Source organism: Lytechinus pictus, chromosome 5 (assembly GCF_037042905.1).
Source record: "Lytechinus pictus isolate F3 Inbred chromosome 5, Lp3.0, whole genome shotgun sequence".
Lineage (NCBI taxonomy): Eukaryota > Metazoa > Echinodermata > Echinoidea > Temnopleuroida > Toxopneustidae > Lytechinus > Lytechinus pictus.
Genome location: NC_087249.1, coordinates 39,548,395 through 39,565,872, shown reverse-complemented (window position 1 = coordinate 39,565,872; position 17,478 = coordinate 39,548,395). Strand labels below are relative to the sequence as shown.

The 17,478-nt window shown below is 37.6% G+C and overlaps 1 protein-coding gene across 1 annotated transcript; it reads left to right on the top strand.

Annotated features, from left to right (window-relative positions):
* Positions 1-7,452: 7,452 nt before the first annotated feature.
* Positions 7,453-12,608, top strand: LOC135154298 (uncharacterized). Its single transcript, XM_064100360.1, has 2 exons — positions 7,453-7,814; positions 10,601-12,608. Exons 1-2 carry the CDS (start codon positions 7,552-7,554, stop codon positions 11,223-11,225), a joined length of 888 nt encoding a protein of 295 aa, XP_063956430.1. The 5' UTR covers positions 7,453-7,551; the 3' UTR covers positions 11,226-12,608.
* The last annotated feature ends 4,870 nt before the right edge of the window (positions 12,609-17,478 follow it).

Genomic DNA, 17,478 nt, shown 5'->3' with positions numbered 1-17,478 from the left:
ATCAAGAGTGACAGAAAATGCGGTGTTAGATGATTAAGAATGATTTTTATAGAGAGGGAGAGATTGTGGTTCGAGTTTCGAGATTTTTTTTACTTGCTTAAAAAATATTGAAGAGATGTGGGATGTTTAACTAAGGCGTGTGTCGGACTAAAAAGCCGTGTGGTCCGTGTGGTATACTTGAATAACGCGTCATCGCATTTGGTCAGATCGCACTCGTGGGATGCGCTTTACCGCGTATTAATCAATGAGATTAGACGAGTTAGCACTTAGTCTTTATAAACCCTTTGTAAAGGGCCGAGAATAATGGGAAGTATACTCTGATAATCATCATGATCACTTAAAGGGCAAACGAACCAGCAGCCTTAATAGCCCCTCCTCAAGTCCTCAGCTACACATACCTGGCCAGGTTCTTTATCAATAATGCAACATTCTGAACAGTATAGTCTTGTGATTCAGGCCCACTTGAATGGTAACAGGTTAATTCATTGCTTAATACATCCATATTAGAGTAATTATGGCATCAAGAAGCAAAACAGGAACCTTACCTTTCAAAAACATTTATTCTATATAATGAAATAAAATTAAAGGCTTATTTATTGTCTCTATTACTAATATTTATCTCATTAAGTATATTTCAAGAATAGCCAAGTAATTATAACACGCAGTGAATGAGAGACAACACACCCCCAAATCTAACAAACGTATAGTTGCAATTGAATCTGTTTTCATCTGCCTTTCTTGGTGATTTTTTTTAAGGGCACTTTGGCATTTATCATACAAATGCAGTTATTGGATTAAAAACGAAATCAAGTATCCATTTGACATCCGATTGAATTGAATTAAATGAAAAATATTATTGCGTATCCTTGACATCACAATTTACAATGTAAGGCAGACATATTAATGTAATTTAGATATGAATAGAATAGTGGCATAAACTTGGGAGGGGATTTATCCAAAATTAAGCACAACGCTAATTCATCATAGAAATTTCAGGCTGGAGGCTAGCTTGTGACTACATACTGACATAGGGGATTAATAATATAATATTAATCAAATTGTAATAGGTATGCGTAGAAATGATTAAGCGATCTTAAAACGAGCATGTATACTGTTTGCTAGCTTGCAATGGCTTATATAGTGAACCACCAGTTACTCGCTAGCTAGTTTATACTAGCATTCGGCACGCTTAAATTTCTATAGGGGTAATCTCAAAATCAATCCATTTGTTAAACTCGTCTAATTTCCATCAGGCAATATCATCGGCGGAACAAATGCCATTTTACACTACTACAAGTCCAATCGGTGCTTTCCACTACCTTGGCGGTTTTGAATCTAAATTCAATTCCGTCGTAAATCTATACAGAACACGCGTCTTACATTAAGTGAATATTATTTAGAATGATGGAATAAGTGGAGGGAGAAAATACATTTTCATAAAATGGGAAGCTTTTCATGGGGCATCTTCTCAGTGATTTTTCACTGCCTATTTTGTCATGAGCCAATGAGATGCAAGGATCTCAGTAGCTTATAACAATTTTCAGTGAAAATCGCTGAATATTTGTTTCGTGAAATGTCCTCTCCGGACATGCTGATGATGCCGGATATGTCCAAGGGATGGTAATGACCTTGACCTCGAGTCTCTATTTCATTGATATATCGATTTACTCTTAGGGGCTGATGATGAATGTCGGTTGTCAAAGACATTTATTATTGAAAGAATTGTTACCTCACCACCTGTTTGTCGAGGACTGGCATTGATATAATTATGAATGACCAAAATCACACACACACACCCACACTTGCACCGCCTCACTTCCAAGCATCCCCAGCCAAACCCGCACACTCAGACATGTCTGACATTGCTATGTGAAATACAAATAAAATCACACACACACACCTCTCGCACAAATGCATTCTGACATTGATGTATGAATGACCAAAATCACACGCACATCCATACCCACACACGCATACACCGGCGCACCCCTACATCCCACCCAAGTCTGACATTTATGAATGAATGACTAAACCCATACACGCAGACGCACAGACAGACCCTTGCACACACGGCATCCCACCCGATTCTAACATTGTTATATGAATATCCTAAATCACGCACATCCTCACGCACACACACCCACTCCCAATCACGCCAAACCTAACGCACCATTATACATTGCAAAACGCTGTTCAAAACGGCTATGTTTGAACATAACGTGTTGGTTTATAGTTTAAGAAACATGCAAGGTATTAAGGATATTCCCCGTATAATGGTATAATAATCTTTTGAAAATTGAATCGTGCAATTTATTTTAAATTCACGATGGGGGGGGGGGGGTGTTTACATCATACGACCGGCTTCAACATGGCGGATGGTTGTTAAGCAATTTCAAACAGTCTTTCTTTCTTGCCAATCTTTTATTTGTAAAATTTCCCATTTATATTGATCACAACCATTCATTCCTCAATAGTATCTGTGCAATTAAAGGGAATTTATGCAGGGGAATAAGTAAAGAGTTGATAATAATTCAATTCAATAAAAGACTGAAAGAAGGGAGGAAGGGCTTAATTTTCACGATTGATTGTACATTGTAGTCAATGGAATCAATCGTAGAAAAAATGTTCTACGATCATTGCTAAGTTTTGCGTTACGGGCCCCAGGAGTGAAAACGTATTAAACCATGCGCAACGAAACATTTTAATGAAAACTCGGTTTTCTTAATTCAGTTGATTGAAAACCTCAATCTTCGGCCTTCCTAACAATCGGACGGAAAACCCAATCACCATATGAAAGGGTAGCATGTGAAAACGAGTAATTGCATTTTGATAAACGCTTTGATGGTGATTAAAACTCCATTAACATGTGCAGGATGTTTCCACATACAGATATACATGTACTATTGATCTGATACTATTATATCATACATAAATTTCGTACTTTTTTTAATTAGAAAATGTATACACAAAAGTTTCAATAGAAATTCATCTTGTCATCATCATTACCAATTCAATTAAGATGAGATGGGCTCTCAGATATAGAAATTGATTATACAATTATATGCCATTTAATGTAATAATACATGCATCATACCAAATTGGAAATTATATTTCGCAATATTAGAAGAGTCTGTGAAGTAATATCGTTACTACTAGTGCCGTACCTGGAAAATCTCGCCATGAGGGGCAAAACTTTTTCTGAAAACTGAAAAAGGGAGAGGGGTCAAAGGTCATCGCTTTTTCCTTTAACACTTCACCGTCAAAATTTTCTGACAAATAAAAATGCAATTTAAAGGTCAGCAACATTTCTGAAACCAGACGCAAAAAAAAATCTGACAAAAAAGACAATCATTACACGTCTGTGTGTGGGCAGGAACCTGGTAAACAGTTTAAAGACTGGGTGCTAACCGGTTTCGTAATATTAAGGTTGATAAGTTCCCCCCCAAAAAAAAAAATAGAATAAGAATAATAAATAAATGAATGAATGGATAAATAAATAAATAAATGAAATAAAATGAAATGAATTAAATGAATAACTGAATAGGTGAAATAATTGAATAAATAAATATATAAATAAATAAATAAGTAAATAAATAAATGAGAACAGAATATAATAATTAGAAAAATGAAATGAAATAAAATAAAAAGGTTTTCACTCCCAAATGAGGGTGATTTTGTTAAGGGGGGAAACGGACAATCATTAAATTTGAAAAAAGGGCTTTTCGCTCCAAAATGAAGGTGGTTTGGGTCAAATTTCTACATGATAGCATGCCAACCTTATTTCCAGAGGGTGCTGCGCATCCCCCCCAACAAAAAAATGTGGAGGTGCTTTACCCCCTGCAACACCGCTTCCCTGGACCATGTGTGTGTGAGCACCATCGCTTACAAACAGAAAATGTGATTTATGTCATTGATATGACCGAATCTATATTTTTTTACACAGCTTTTAAGATGAAATGCATTCAGAACATAATATTCTGTTTAGAAGCAAGAAAAAATAAAATGAAAAAAAAAATTTTGCCAGGAATTTGTATTATGTTTATAGGCATATTAATGATAATTGGCCAATGATAAAGTCTTCTGAGATATAGTGTAAAATCATGCGTTTGACATGATCGTTCCAAAAGTAACAAAATAATAACTATTCCTAAGCATAATTGTCTTGAGTAATATTTTCTGGAAAAAATGAGACTGGGGAGTGGAGGGGAGAGAGAGGTGGAGGGAGAGAGAGAGAGGTAGGGGGAGGCGGGGGCCGGGGCCGGGGAGTAGAAGAAGTTCCCAAGCGACACTACAACCAGTTTTGATGAAATCAATAGATAAACACATATGAACCCAATGTACGCCATAGTCCAAAGTTTTGTAATGATTTTAATCAAATATTATCAAGTAAATTTATGCTATGCCATGTATGCGGACACTATCTATGGCTTTAAACTCAGTCATTGGGACACCCATGTTTTGTTCTAAAGCTGTCCTACTCTCGAGATCATGGCGGACAAGCAAGTCAAAGTGGCTTTGTGGGGTGTACCTCGAACAATGTCGACAGTGTTTGCGAAATGCCTGAGCGCCATTGAAGAAATGGAAGTATATCTGGAGCTTTATTCGTATTCTAAAACAGCGAGTGGTTTTTTTCGAATCGGCGACAGATCGTGAGCTGCCGTGGAAACTAGACGGGAACGAGGCGGTATACGCAGAAGCTTTGGAGGCGTTTAAAGCAGAAACAAATAGTATTTTGATACCGAGAAGAATTTCGTGAGTATCATTGAGGTTCTTGTGCAACTGGATGGATGATTGGCTTTTTCTCTACTTTTTGTCGACGTTCAAAAATATTTTCCAATAGGGCGATTCCTAAATGAATTACCGAAGGAAATTTATCAAGAAATGAAATGAAATTGATTGAATTACAGTAGCTTTAAAACTCAAACGCATCTTGTTTTCAAGCAATCACAATGGCTAATTTTGAACCTTTTCGAGGTGATGTATGATACTTGATATTAATTTTGTATTTTTTCTTGTAAAAGGTATTGGCCTCAATGTTTGTCAAGCATTACTATGCTAAATTAACGCATTTTTGTACATTAATAAAAAAAAAAAAATTTAACTGCCATCGTCACTTTTAAAATAGGAAGTCTAATATCTAGTCACGAGAAATAAAACTCTGACTGTAACTATAGTAACTGTTGGAGAAAGTGAACATTTTAGTCGTACTGTGCTGACAGCCTTCATGAAAAGGTCCTCTGATGGCAATGGTATCATCGACGTAGCGGAGCCAGATTGAAGGAGATTTGTCGCCATAAAAAAGACATTTGTCTTTATATATAACGAAGATTTTTGTCTATATTTACTTTAAATTGAATTGCCATTCAGTTTGCTGAATATATCGCTTGTGATCATTGAACATGTTGATAGACAAAATGACTAATATTTAGTTTCACCCCAAAAACATAAACATAACTTTAAAAAGAGGTTTAAGTTTAGGTTTGATCATAAAATACATTTTTGACCAGCCTTTACTTCAACTGTTTGAATGTTTAAAATAATGATAAAAATAATAATGTATAATTGTGATGTGGATCCAAATCAAATGATTGACCGAAATATACAATGTATCATGCGACCGGTCATATATTTAAGCTAATGAGGCTAACAAGGACCCCATATCATTATCTGATCTATCTTATAAAACATCATAAGACACATTTTTTGTTTGGAATAGTAATAATAAACGAAACCTTTCGCCTTTGAAACAGTCCAATGCCCTCGGCTATGCCCCGGGAATGTTAGAACTGACCTAAAGGATGCCTCCGACGTATAATTATAATACCCTTAACCATTAATCGTCAAATTTCGAGTGCTGTAGGATTTAGTTTCAATTCGGAGTTAGTTGTACATAGTTGTATATATATATATATATATAATTATATGCATATAGACAGTCTGAAAAAAGTCTTTATAATCATCTTTTTAGATGCTGTGATATCAAACGAGATCTGGAGACCACCACGAGTAAATTCGTCTTTGTAAAGGAAATGGCCTTTACGGATTACATCCAGGAGTATCTACCTCAAGGCTTCAAGCACGTCTTCCTCATTAGAGATCCAGCTAAGGTTTACTAGTCTTTCCGGAAAGGTGTAACGGAGATGTTTCATCTTAATGAAGATGATAGGCCTATTGAAATCATACACGACGATCCGAGCAAATTACGACCGATGTCGTGGTACGAGCAACAGCACCGGCTCTGGAAATACGTCCAACAGAATCTCGACCCTAACCCAATCATCATCGACGCTACCGATCTGGCCACCAACCCACGGGAGATCTTGATAGGTTTCTGTGATGCTGTTGGATTTCCATACAGCGATAGCCTCCTGCAGTGGTCCCCGAGTCATGAGTTCCCGAAGAACTTTGTGACAGCCGGAGAAAACCTGTTTGAGTCATATTCAGCGATGTACTCTACAGCGTTCAACAGCACACACTTCATGGCGCCTACCGTGAAGGGACCTTTACCACGTGATCAGCTGACAGATGACGTCATCAAATGTGTCGACTATTCTATGCCATTTTACCTTGAAATGTCTGAAGCCAGAATGCAAGTGTCTTAATACTGCCCTGTTGGTCATGATTGTCCTTCGTGATTTTCTTTACTTTTCTTTATAAAATTATTAAAAGGTAACATTTTATTGTTGTTGTATCGGGATTATTACTTTAGTTTTTAGCTGCGAATTTTGCGAGGGAGCGGTTGGAGCTAGCCAAAGAAGTCTACAGACATTAATCTAGTAATCTTAAGTAAAAAAAAATGTCAAGTTTATCATTTTAACATTTGTTCAGATTTGACTCGTCTAACTATTGAATATTCTTGGAAAATCTTTGACAATTGTCGATTCTTGAAATTATCCTTGAAGACCTCAAAAATTGATGGAAAACCTTTAAAGATCTAAATGATTATCTTGAGTAAGATGGGGCAGAAAATCTAATTGATATGAAGGAGAAAAAAAAGAAAAGAGAGGGAGAGATACAGAGAAGCTAGTATGAGGTGTATGTGTGTGTGGGTGAGTGGGTGTGTGTAAGCAAGATGAAGACAGAGAGATGAGGGAGAGAGAAGGGGGGATCACTCTATTTAGATATTTTGAATACTTTTTCAGCTAGAACCATGACTACAAAGTGAATAAATGTTTTAAATACTTCACCTCCTTTTGAGTAAAATTTGTTCATTATTTTGTTTCCAGAGTTATTAAAATATCAAACATGTGAAATGCACTAATATGAAAGGCAATTTTCTGCGAGGGAAAACACACTAGTTAGTGCTGTTTTTCAGATATCAACTTCTTGGCACTCAGCCAAAGTGGTTTCAATTCAATATACAAAGTCCAAGGTGACTTTATTGTTGCAGCATTTGAACATTGGACATGAATATGATTTTTTTTTTGGGGGGGGGCATACTACCAAATTTTTGTATGCTTCCCTATGAGGATTACATTCCTGACTGGAAACTCAGTCATTAGCACACTCGTGTAAGATTTATTGCTCTAAAGCTCTCCTACTCTCGAGATCATGGCGGGCAAGCAAGTCAAAGTGGCATTGTGGGGTGTACCTCGAACGATGTCGACAGTGTTTGCAAAATGCATGAGCGCCATTGACGAGATGGAAGTCTACATGGAGCTTTATTCGTATTCTAAAACAGCGAGTGGCATGTTGAAATCGGCGACCGGTCGTGAGCTACCGAGGGGACTGGAAGGAAACGAGGCGGTATACGCAGAAGCGATAACGGCGTTTGTAAAGGAATTCAATGGCATTTTGATACCGAGAAGAATTTCGTGAGTCAACAAATTCATGTTTCAGAGGAGGGGGGCAAAGTCATATTTCACATGGGGCGCCAAATTCATGTTCAACCGAGGGCGCCAAATTGACCTTAAAGTTAGGGGGCGCCATGCAGATTCATGTTTGACCTGGGGTGCAACATTGCTCGTATTGCCTGTTTATAGTGAAAGGCAAGTTCTGCCCAAAAAGGTTAGTAAGTTAAAATTTAAAATATCCCTTATTCCGATAATCATTATAATACAAAAAAAAAACAATGTGCTCGAGTTAGAAGTCTGTTCAGCGAGATAGGTGTCCTGTTCAGGGTCACAAAAAAGAGCTGAATATCAAATTCAGCTGGCGCTACGCGCTCGCAATATTTGATTAATGAGGTGCGTATCCTCTCCATCAATCCGACGTGCGTAAGTCCTTAAAATGTAAGTTTTTTTCAGGTCAATATACATAGGCGGATCTAGGGGGCAAAGTGCTACCCCCATTGTGGTGCAAAAAGGGAAAGAAAAAGAAAAAAAGAGAGACGAAGAGAATAGAGAAAAACAATTATAATAGAAATCAGAATTTAAACGGGTCCCTCTAAAGTCACTTTATAGTTATTAATTAATTAATTTGTTTTTTTCGGGGGGGGGGGGTACACACTGTGTTTTTTTATTAAAAATACGATTAAAATGCCTTTTTTAGATCGGAATATAAAAAAAAATTGGCTTGCTCTTCGCGCTCGCCTTATTTATTTAGTGAAAATACCCCCTCCCTGTGGCTAACCGTGGGTCACGGCATTTGGGTGGGCACCAGCAAAATTTTTGAGTCACTCAATTGCCAGGTATACTGACCTAATAAAGACATTTTAAGGACTATTCCATTAAACGGATATTATCTCACTGATCAAATAATGCGAGCGCGAAGCGCGAGCTGAAATTTTTATATTCAGACCTAAAAGGGTACATTATAAGCAAATTTTTGTAATCATGATGCGTACCTGTCTCGCTAAACAAACAATGAGAGCGGGAAGTGCGAGCTGAAATTTTTGTATATATTAACCTCAAACAGGGACATTTTAAGGCTTGTTTGTAGGAATTCACAGAGACCATATTGACTTGAAAACGGGACATTTTAGTACAACAGGATTATATATCTCCTCAAACAGACAATGCGAGCACCAGGAACGATGAGCACATAGGCACTGATCAAGTCATGTTTCATAAATGAAAAAATATTTCTCATGTAATAATAAACGTAAATATTATAGTCAAATATGCCCCCCGTAGTTACACCACTGCACCCTCCTTTCCATTGTTAAAAAAATGGCATACAATGTCCCATTTTCGGGATCAAAATCTAACCCCACCCTAAAAAAAAATGTAACTCGCGCGATATTGTTAATCAGGTATCAATCCTGTCAAAAGTGCTCAGAATATCCGCTTTTCAGTTCGTAAAAAAACAAATAATTTTACGCTTCATTTCAATCGTGTGATCAGATACCCATTGTCTTTAGGGTTACAGAAAGTAGGCCTACTCATAGAACATCAACTTTTCTAGTCGGAAAGTCAAAATTTTCAACTCGCGCTTCGCGCTCGCATCAGTTGTTTAGTTAGATACCTATTCTACTATTCTGTACATGGTTAAAAGTGCTAAAAGAATTCCAGTTTAAAAGTCGAAATAATATTCATTCTTTTTTTCTTCCTACTTTGCGCGGCTGCGTCTATTACACGGCTCGCACTTGGCGCCCGTATTATATGATTGGTGACTGAATATAATTTTCATGAGTCACTGCAAACTGTACCTGTTCAGGTAGTGTATTGACATTTTTAGCCCGCGCTTCGCGCTCGCATTAATCATTTACTTCCATACATATCTTATTCATAATTATAAACAACTGCTGAATAAATCCAAGCTACGCCACTGATCGGGAGATCGAGTCGATTGCCTTCGATATTGCATTATTCCCAAGGCTATTCTAAAACAACTAGTAAATAAATTACAGCTCCCGCTCACACAATATTCTAGTAGGGCCTACTCTGGTGAGAAGTTAGACCAAATGCTTAATATGGAAAACATAAAATCACACACGCTTCGCGCTCGCATTTATTCTTTTTTTAAGTGATATGACATATATTCATTGATTTTTTTTCTTCATGAACACACTGAAAAAAGTGGTCTTCAGTTGCCTTTTTTGCATGTGATTATGTATGAGATAATTCAGCATGTATTTCAGGCACTTACATTTGCCTGGCGGGGAGGGAGGGGCGCCATATTTCGAAAAGTACACAGGGGCGCCAAAATCAGATTTGCCCCCCCCCCCCTTCCCTACGAAATTCTGGATCTGCGCCCGGTTTCTACTATGGCAAATTAAAATAGAAAGGATATGCTTCAACCATCCTGGCTTTATTAATTATGGTGAATTAATTAAAACATATGTCTATAAAATGTTTATTTCGAGAGGAGCATGTGGTTTGATTTTATTTAACAATTAAAAAAAAATAATTGAGCTTTCAATTGCGCGATGAATTAAAAATTGCTGAATGTAACCATAATTGATAAGCATAATATTAGCTAATTTTAAACGCATTATATGAAATGTAATTTTTCCTCACACAGAGCCAACTTTTGACTCGCCTTTAATTCAACCCTTTGAGTGTTAATAAGGCCTATAATATCTTTATTCTAAACTCAACTATTTATCTTCAAATTGTGCGGTTATTGTTTCAAATTGGAATCGTTACTAGGGATCAAAATTGGAGGCTGATTCTCGGAAATGACTTAACAAACTTCTGTATCTTTTTATTCTTTTCAGATGCTGTGAAATCAAACGAGATCTGGAGACTACCAATAGTGAGTTCGTCTTCCTGAAGGAGGTGGCATTTCTTACTGATTACATCCTGGAGTATCTGCCACAAGGATTCAAGCATGTCTTCCTCATTAGAGAACCAACAAAGGTCTACAAGTCATACAGGAAAGGTGCCCTGAGGCTGTTGCATGTAGATGATGTCGACATCATACAATATGATCCTGCACAATTACGACCAATGTTGTGGTACGAGCAACAGCACCGGCTCTGGAAATACGTCCAGCAAAATCTCGACCCTAACCCAATCATCATCGACGCTACCGATCTGGCCACCAACCCACGGGAGATCTTGAAAGGTTTCTGCGATGCTGTTGGATTTCCATACAGCGATAGCCTTCTGCAGTGGTCCCCGAGTCATGAGTTCCCGAAGAACTTTGTGACGGCGGGTGAGAACCTCTTCGAGTCCATGTCCATGTTTTACTCGGCAGCGTTCAGCAGTACACACTTCGTGGCGCCTACCGTACAGGGACCCTTACCACATGATGAGCTGACAGATGACGTCATCAAATGTGTCGACTATTCTATGCCATTTTACCGTGAAATGTATGAAGCAAGAATGCAAGTCTCTTAACAGTGTCCTGTTTGTACATTTTTTTAAAGTAAAGAAAGCTCGCGTGTGTGGCAAAACCTTTTCACCCTCTTCCCCAGATTAAGAACTCGAGGCAAACTACATCCGGACTTCACTGGACTTAAAAACTGGGAGCCGTTTCATAAATCTGTTCGTAAGTTAAGAGCGACTTTAAGAACGACCGGTGATCCTTTCTTATGCGCTAAACCAAATGTAAGTGTTTAATTCAATATAGTATTTACCACAAGAAAAGATCACCAGTCGTTCTTAAAGTCGTTCTTAACTTACGAACAGCTTAATGAAACACCCACCGGGATGTTAACTGTTATCTTTCTTCAATTTGAAACTTCTCATCCAATGCATGATGTGTTCTGATAATTTTAGCTCATTTGCTCTTGATCTTGTTGATATATCAGTTCCTATATTCATTCACTTGTAAAAAAAACCCCATAACATAAGATTACATGGAAAACTACTAAAGCTGCTATTTTGAAGCAACATTTTCAACGTGGGGATCGCAATGACAAGATTTAAAGTAATTTTGATACTTAGAAACTGCCTCATTTCATAATCAATTTGGTTAAATTATACGTTTATTTGAATTCCTCTGTTGTCATTGAAATAATCATACTTTCGTCAGGATCTCATTCTCTTGAGAAAAGTTGCGTAATAAAGTTGCTTTTGCACAACTACGTCTTGCGACTGGTTGTGCCGGTCCGGTTACAATATGTTTATTTTTCACATTATTGCAATGGTCTAACTAGTCGCAAGGCCAACTGCGAGTGCTTTTAAACACGATTTTGTTTCGTTCTGACTAAATTTGTTATGGTGTAATAATTTGCTTAGGTACTGTATACTTGAAAGGTTTCTGCGATGCTGTTGGATTTCCATACAGGGATAGCCTCCTGCAGTGGTCCCCGAGTCATGAGTTCCCGAAGAACTTTGTGACGGCGGGCTAAAACCTCTTCGAGTCCATGTCCGTGTTTTACTCGGTAGCGTTCAACAGCACACACTTCGTGGCGCCTACCGTACAGGGACCTTTACCAAGTGATCAGCTGACAGATGATGTCATTAAATGTGTAGACTATTCCATGCCATTTTACTTTGAAATGTACGGAGAAAGACTGAAAGTCTCTTAAAAGCGTCCTGTTGCGTTCGTTGACTGTTGTTGCCTTAATCAAATTAGCAACGCTAACTCATTTCCCCCTTACTTTCCTCTGTATTTCTTCACTGTGACATGGTAGAGGACTTTGTAGAAGTTACTCCAAGAACTATGACGATTTTCTTATGTTATTCTCCAGGTGAAACCTACTCAACCAATGTACATGCTCATTATTCCTCAAAAGAAATCACCATTCACACAATAAAATGCGTTCTGAAAATTGATTGCTTGCTCTTTATCTTGCACTTGTGGATAGATATTCGGCACAATCGCCGCTTTCACTTCATGTCATATACGATTCAGACATCTCTTTAGGACACAAAAACACCACTTACAGATTGTCTGTTATATAATAGTTGAATAAATGAATCGTTAGTACTCTTTTTTCTCTATAAGCGAGGAGGAGGAGGCAGTGAAGTCTTAAACCAATACAGTAGTCAAACTTACTTGAAGCTAAACGGCTTTTCACGTGTTGTGTGTGATTTTAACATCTAAGAAATGCAACATTGATTTAGACCTTTGATAAATAAAAAAAACAAGATCAAGTTTAAGTGGGGTTTTATAAAATTAGGAAAGATGGTGCCACATGAGCCAGGAAAGCGGCTGGCTCCTATATTTTTTACGCGTGAAAAGAAATATCAATCTTTTTTTTTAATGTTAAAAAGGCGTAATCTTTTTATGTCATGTTTGCGTAATCATTTTATACATTAGTGAATAAGAGAGAGCGAGAATCGAATTGCACCAATGAGAGTCATCCTTGCTGAATGCTGCCACGTGTCTCTTTTTTTTTTGGGGGGGTGTGGAGGTGGAGGCCAACATCGATTATTTTTCTCACTGAAATATTATTAAATTCAACATCTCAGTCTCTTGGTTCTCTTGTTGAATTGCAGCTATTTTAAGTAACTAATAATCATGTAAAGTCACAAGTTTACTCTCGTTGTGCGTGCTTAACGTTGGAAGATTTGTCTTATTCGCTGCGTCAGTGATGGGTCTTGTGTAACTTGAGTTTAGTGTCGAAGTGGCGGCCGACTTCCTCGATGTAGACTTTGCCGCAGTCGCAGGGGATCTTGTATAGACGCCTGGTAGTGTTTAGATGGGTGTTTATTCTCGTGAGAGCCGTGAGGGATGGAGTGAAGCTTGCGGGAGCATTGTTGCGTTTGCTGGATGAGCAAAGGATACACTGTACTTGCCTTGTCGATGTAGGAAAGTACAACGGTGTTTGTGGGTATGGTATTGGATTGGTTTTCGGTGGTGGTCTGATGGCGGGAATATTGAATGTTGATTCTCCTTCCGAGGAATTGTTTGATGGTGGTGGGTGCGTTGGTGACGTGTTTGAGCGTTTGCTTTATATGTGCCTTGCACATCGCTAAGTTTGTGAGCTCCTCTGACATGTCTGAGAGTGTGTCCGAGACTGATTGGAGAACGGGTTGATGATGGTAGGAGCGGTGGTTGAGGAAGGGATGGGTGTGGGTTGGTTTTCGATATACTTGATGCTGTGACGGGAATCCAGAGGGTGTCTTGGTGATGACAACATCTAGGGCAGGGATTTAGCCGTCGCATCGGGTACCCGTGGTGAACTTAATGCTGACACGATGTTCGTTGGTGTGGTCGTGGAACTGGTGAGGGTCAGGTATGCTATGCGGCCAGGGGGTGTTTTATTACAGTTGTCAGCACTGACTAATTATCAGAGCTGACAATATCAGTGAATCGTTTTGATTGACTGAGATGCACTGGCATCTGACTGTTACTATAGAAACTGCTGGAGAAAGTCAACTTGTCAGGGCTGACAACCTTCATGAAACGATCCCCTGATGGCAAAGGTGTCATCGACGTAGCGGAACCAGATTGAAAGGGCTTTGTCGGCGGTCTTGAGTGATTGATGCTCGAAGTGCTCCATGACGATGTTGGCGATGACTGGTGAGAGTGGGGATCCCGTCAAGTTTCTTATACTGTCGTTGCGTCATTGCCTCCCATTTCACTTCTAATCTCCTTCTCTCTTCTACCTCTTTCCACTTTTCTTTGTCGTTCTGGTCCTTACCACAAAGGTGTACCATAAGCCACTCCCGCGAATGTCCATACCATCATGCAAATTTGAAATATCATTTTTTGACATAAATTTGAATATTTTGTTAGCTAGCACAATAATGACTTTAGAGTAAATGAATTTCAAATATATGTGACCTTTATTATTTTGACCGAAATTGACTAGGGTATTATGAGGCGCCGAATGTACCAATATTATATAGAACAATTATTTGTTATATAATCATTATTTATTAAATAATAACTATTATTTATATATAATTTACATTTTATTTGTAAATAACTACTATTATATAAAATATCATTTCTAATTATTTATATATAATTCCAAGTAATACTTCATTATTTGTAAATAATAATAGTTCGACATTCCATTATTTATAAATAATGATTATTTGTTTTTCATTATTTATAAATAATGATTATTTGTTTTTCATTATTTATAAATAATGATTATTTGTTTTTCATTATTTACAAATAATGATTATTTGTTTTTCATTATTTATAAATAATGATAATTGGTTTTTCATTATTTATAAATAATGATTATTTGTTTTTCATTATTTACAAATAATGATTATTTGTTTTTCATTATTTATAAATAATGATTATTTGTTTTTCATTATTTATAAATAATTTGTTGAGTTTTCCATTATTTATAAATAATGATTATTTGTTAAATAATGAAAACGTCTACTTCATTATTTATAAATAATTTTTTCGAGTGCACCATTATTCTCATTATTTATAAATAATCATTATTTAATGTTCGAGTTTTCCATTATTTATAAATAAAGATTATTTGTTAAATAATGAAATATCTACTTCATTATTTATAAATAATAATTTTGTTTCAATATCCCATTAATCATTATTTATAAACAATTTTTACAGTTTGCCATTATATACAAATAATCATTATTTATATACAAATAACCATTATTTATTAAATAATGCCATTATTTATTAAATAATGCCATTATTTATTAAATAATGGAAAACTCGCTATAACATGCAAATGTGGGACCGCCCATGATATGAATATTCATGATGCGATTTCCTTTTTCGTGATTTTTCTTCACAAATTTTTGTCCATTTCCTCTTCATATTGACATTTCTTGAAGCAATTTTCTAGGGATATGGTCTGATTGTAATATTCTTCATTTTCTATATAACTTCGTCTTCGTAGAAATATCAAAAAGTGTAATTTTATACGATTTTTCCTACAGTTCACAATCCCCATAGGCGCGCGTGTACGGTAGGGACAACCGGTGAATCGACGGAGTGCTCTTCATCGAAATACTACGTTGGTTGGTCCCCGGAAGTGGCGGGCGGAATTTAGCCCGAATCCTCGATGGAAGTCGATCAAGTGCATATGAGCTGAGAGAGTGAAATATCAGTGTACTTGTACAGGCCCTTCTACTTTTTATAAATATTTCTTGTTGCTTTTTTTGTTAAGTTAATTTTTCCTGGTGTAGAGATAAGTTTCAATTCTAATAATGCACTTCAAATACATTTTGGAGTGTCTGTTTGAGGCGTTTGGGGCGATTTCACCCTGGCCCCAAAATGCTCGCAACGACAATACGGGGGCATGATGACCCCTAAATTTTTAAAAACTTATTTTTCTATTGAAAATTATCTCAAAATTCACCAAAAGTGTGCACGAAAGCCTTCGTATTTCACTTTTAAAACTCCAAAAAGTGCCCAAATGACAAGCTTGGTCGCTTCGCTGTGTCGCATTCAACTTGAGAACGTTTACGCGTCTGCTTCGATATATCCCCCCCCCCCCTCCTCCGAAAGAAATTCTGTATACGGCCATGCTCTAAAGAGCCTGGCACATTGATTTATGTATACTTTCATTTTCATTATTTTTATCTCATTATCAACATGGCCTTACGCATAATTTTTTCCAGGGGGGCCGGGGCCGGAGCATGACGCGCGTAAACTTTCTCAAAAAAATCTTGAAAGCGAGACAGCCACGGGACCAAGCCCAAATGACAAGCTTGGTCGCTTCGCTGTCTCGCTTTCAACTTGAGAACGTTTACGCGCATCTGCCCCCACCCCCCGAAAGAAATTCTGTGAACGGCCATGCTCAAAAGAGCATATGGCACATTGATTTATATGTACTTTTCATTTTCATTATTTTTATCACATTATCATCATGGCCTTACACATAATTTTTACCGGGGGGGGGGGGGGGGGAGCAGCTAGGACGCGCGTAAAGTTTCTCAAAAAAATCTTGAAAGCGAGACAGCGACGCGACCAAGCTCAAATGACAAGCTTGGTCGCTTCGCTTTTTCAAGATTTTTATGAGAAAGTTTACGCGCGTCCTGCTCCCCCCCACCCCCCCCCCCGGAAAAAATTCTGCGTAAGCTAGCCATGATGATAATGAGATAAAAATAATGAAAATGAAGTATACATAAATCAATGTGCCAGGCTCTTTAGAGCATGGCCGTATACATAATTTCTTTCGGAGGGGGGGGGGGAAGCAGACGCGTAAACTTTCTCAAGTTGAAAGCGACACAGCGAAGCGACCAAGCTTGTCATTTGGGCACTTTTTGGAGTTTTAAAAGTGAAATACGAAGGCTTTCGTGCACACTTTTGGTGAATTTTGTGATAATTTTCAATAGAAAAATAAGTTTTTAAAAATTTAGGGGTCATCATGCCCCCGTATTGTCGTTGCGAGCATTTTGGGGCCAGGGTGAAATCGACCCAAACGCCTCAAACAGACACTCCAAAATGTATTTGAAGTGCATTATTAGAACTGAAACTTATCTCTACACCAGGAAAAATTAACTTAACAAAAAAAGCAACAAGAAATATTTATAAAAAGTAGAAGGGCCTGTACAAGTACACTGATATTTCACTCTCTCAGCTCATATGCACTTGATCGACTTCCATCGAGGATTCGGGCTAAATTCCGCCCGCCACTTCCGGGGACCAACCAACGTAGTATTTCGATGAAGAGCACTCCGTCGATTCACCGGTTGTCCCTACCGTACACGCGCGCCTATGTGGATTGTGAACTGTAGGAAAAATCGTATAAAATTA

Coding starts and splice junctions, on each gene's coding strand:
- LOC135154298 (XM_064100360.1), top strand. CDS start 7,552: ATGGCGGGCAAGCAAGTCAAAGTGGCATTGTGGGGTGTACCTCGAACG. Junction 7,815..10,600: donor TTGATACCGAGAAGAATTTC/GTGAGTCAACAA, acceptor TATTCTTTTCAG/ATGCTGTGAAATCAAACGAG.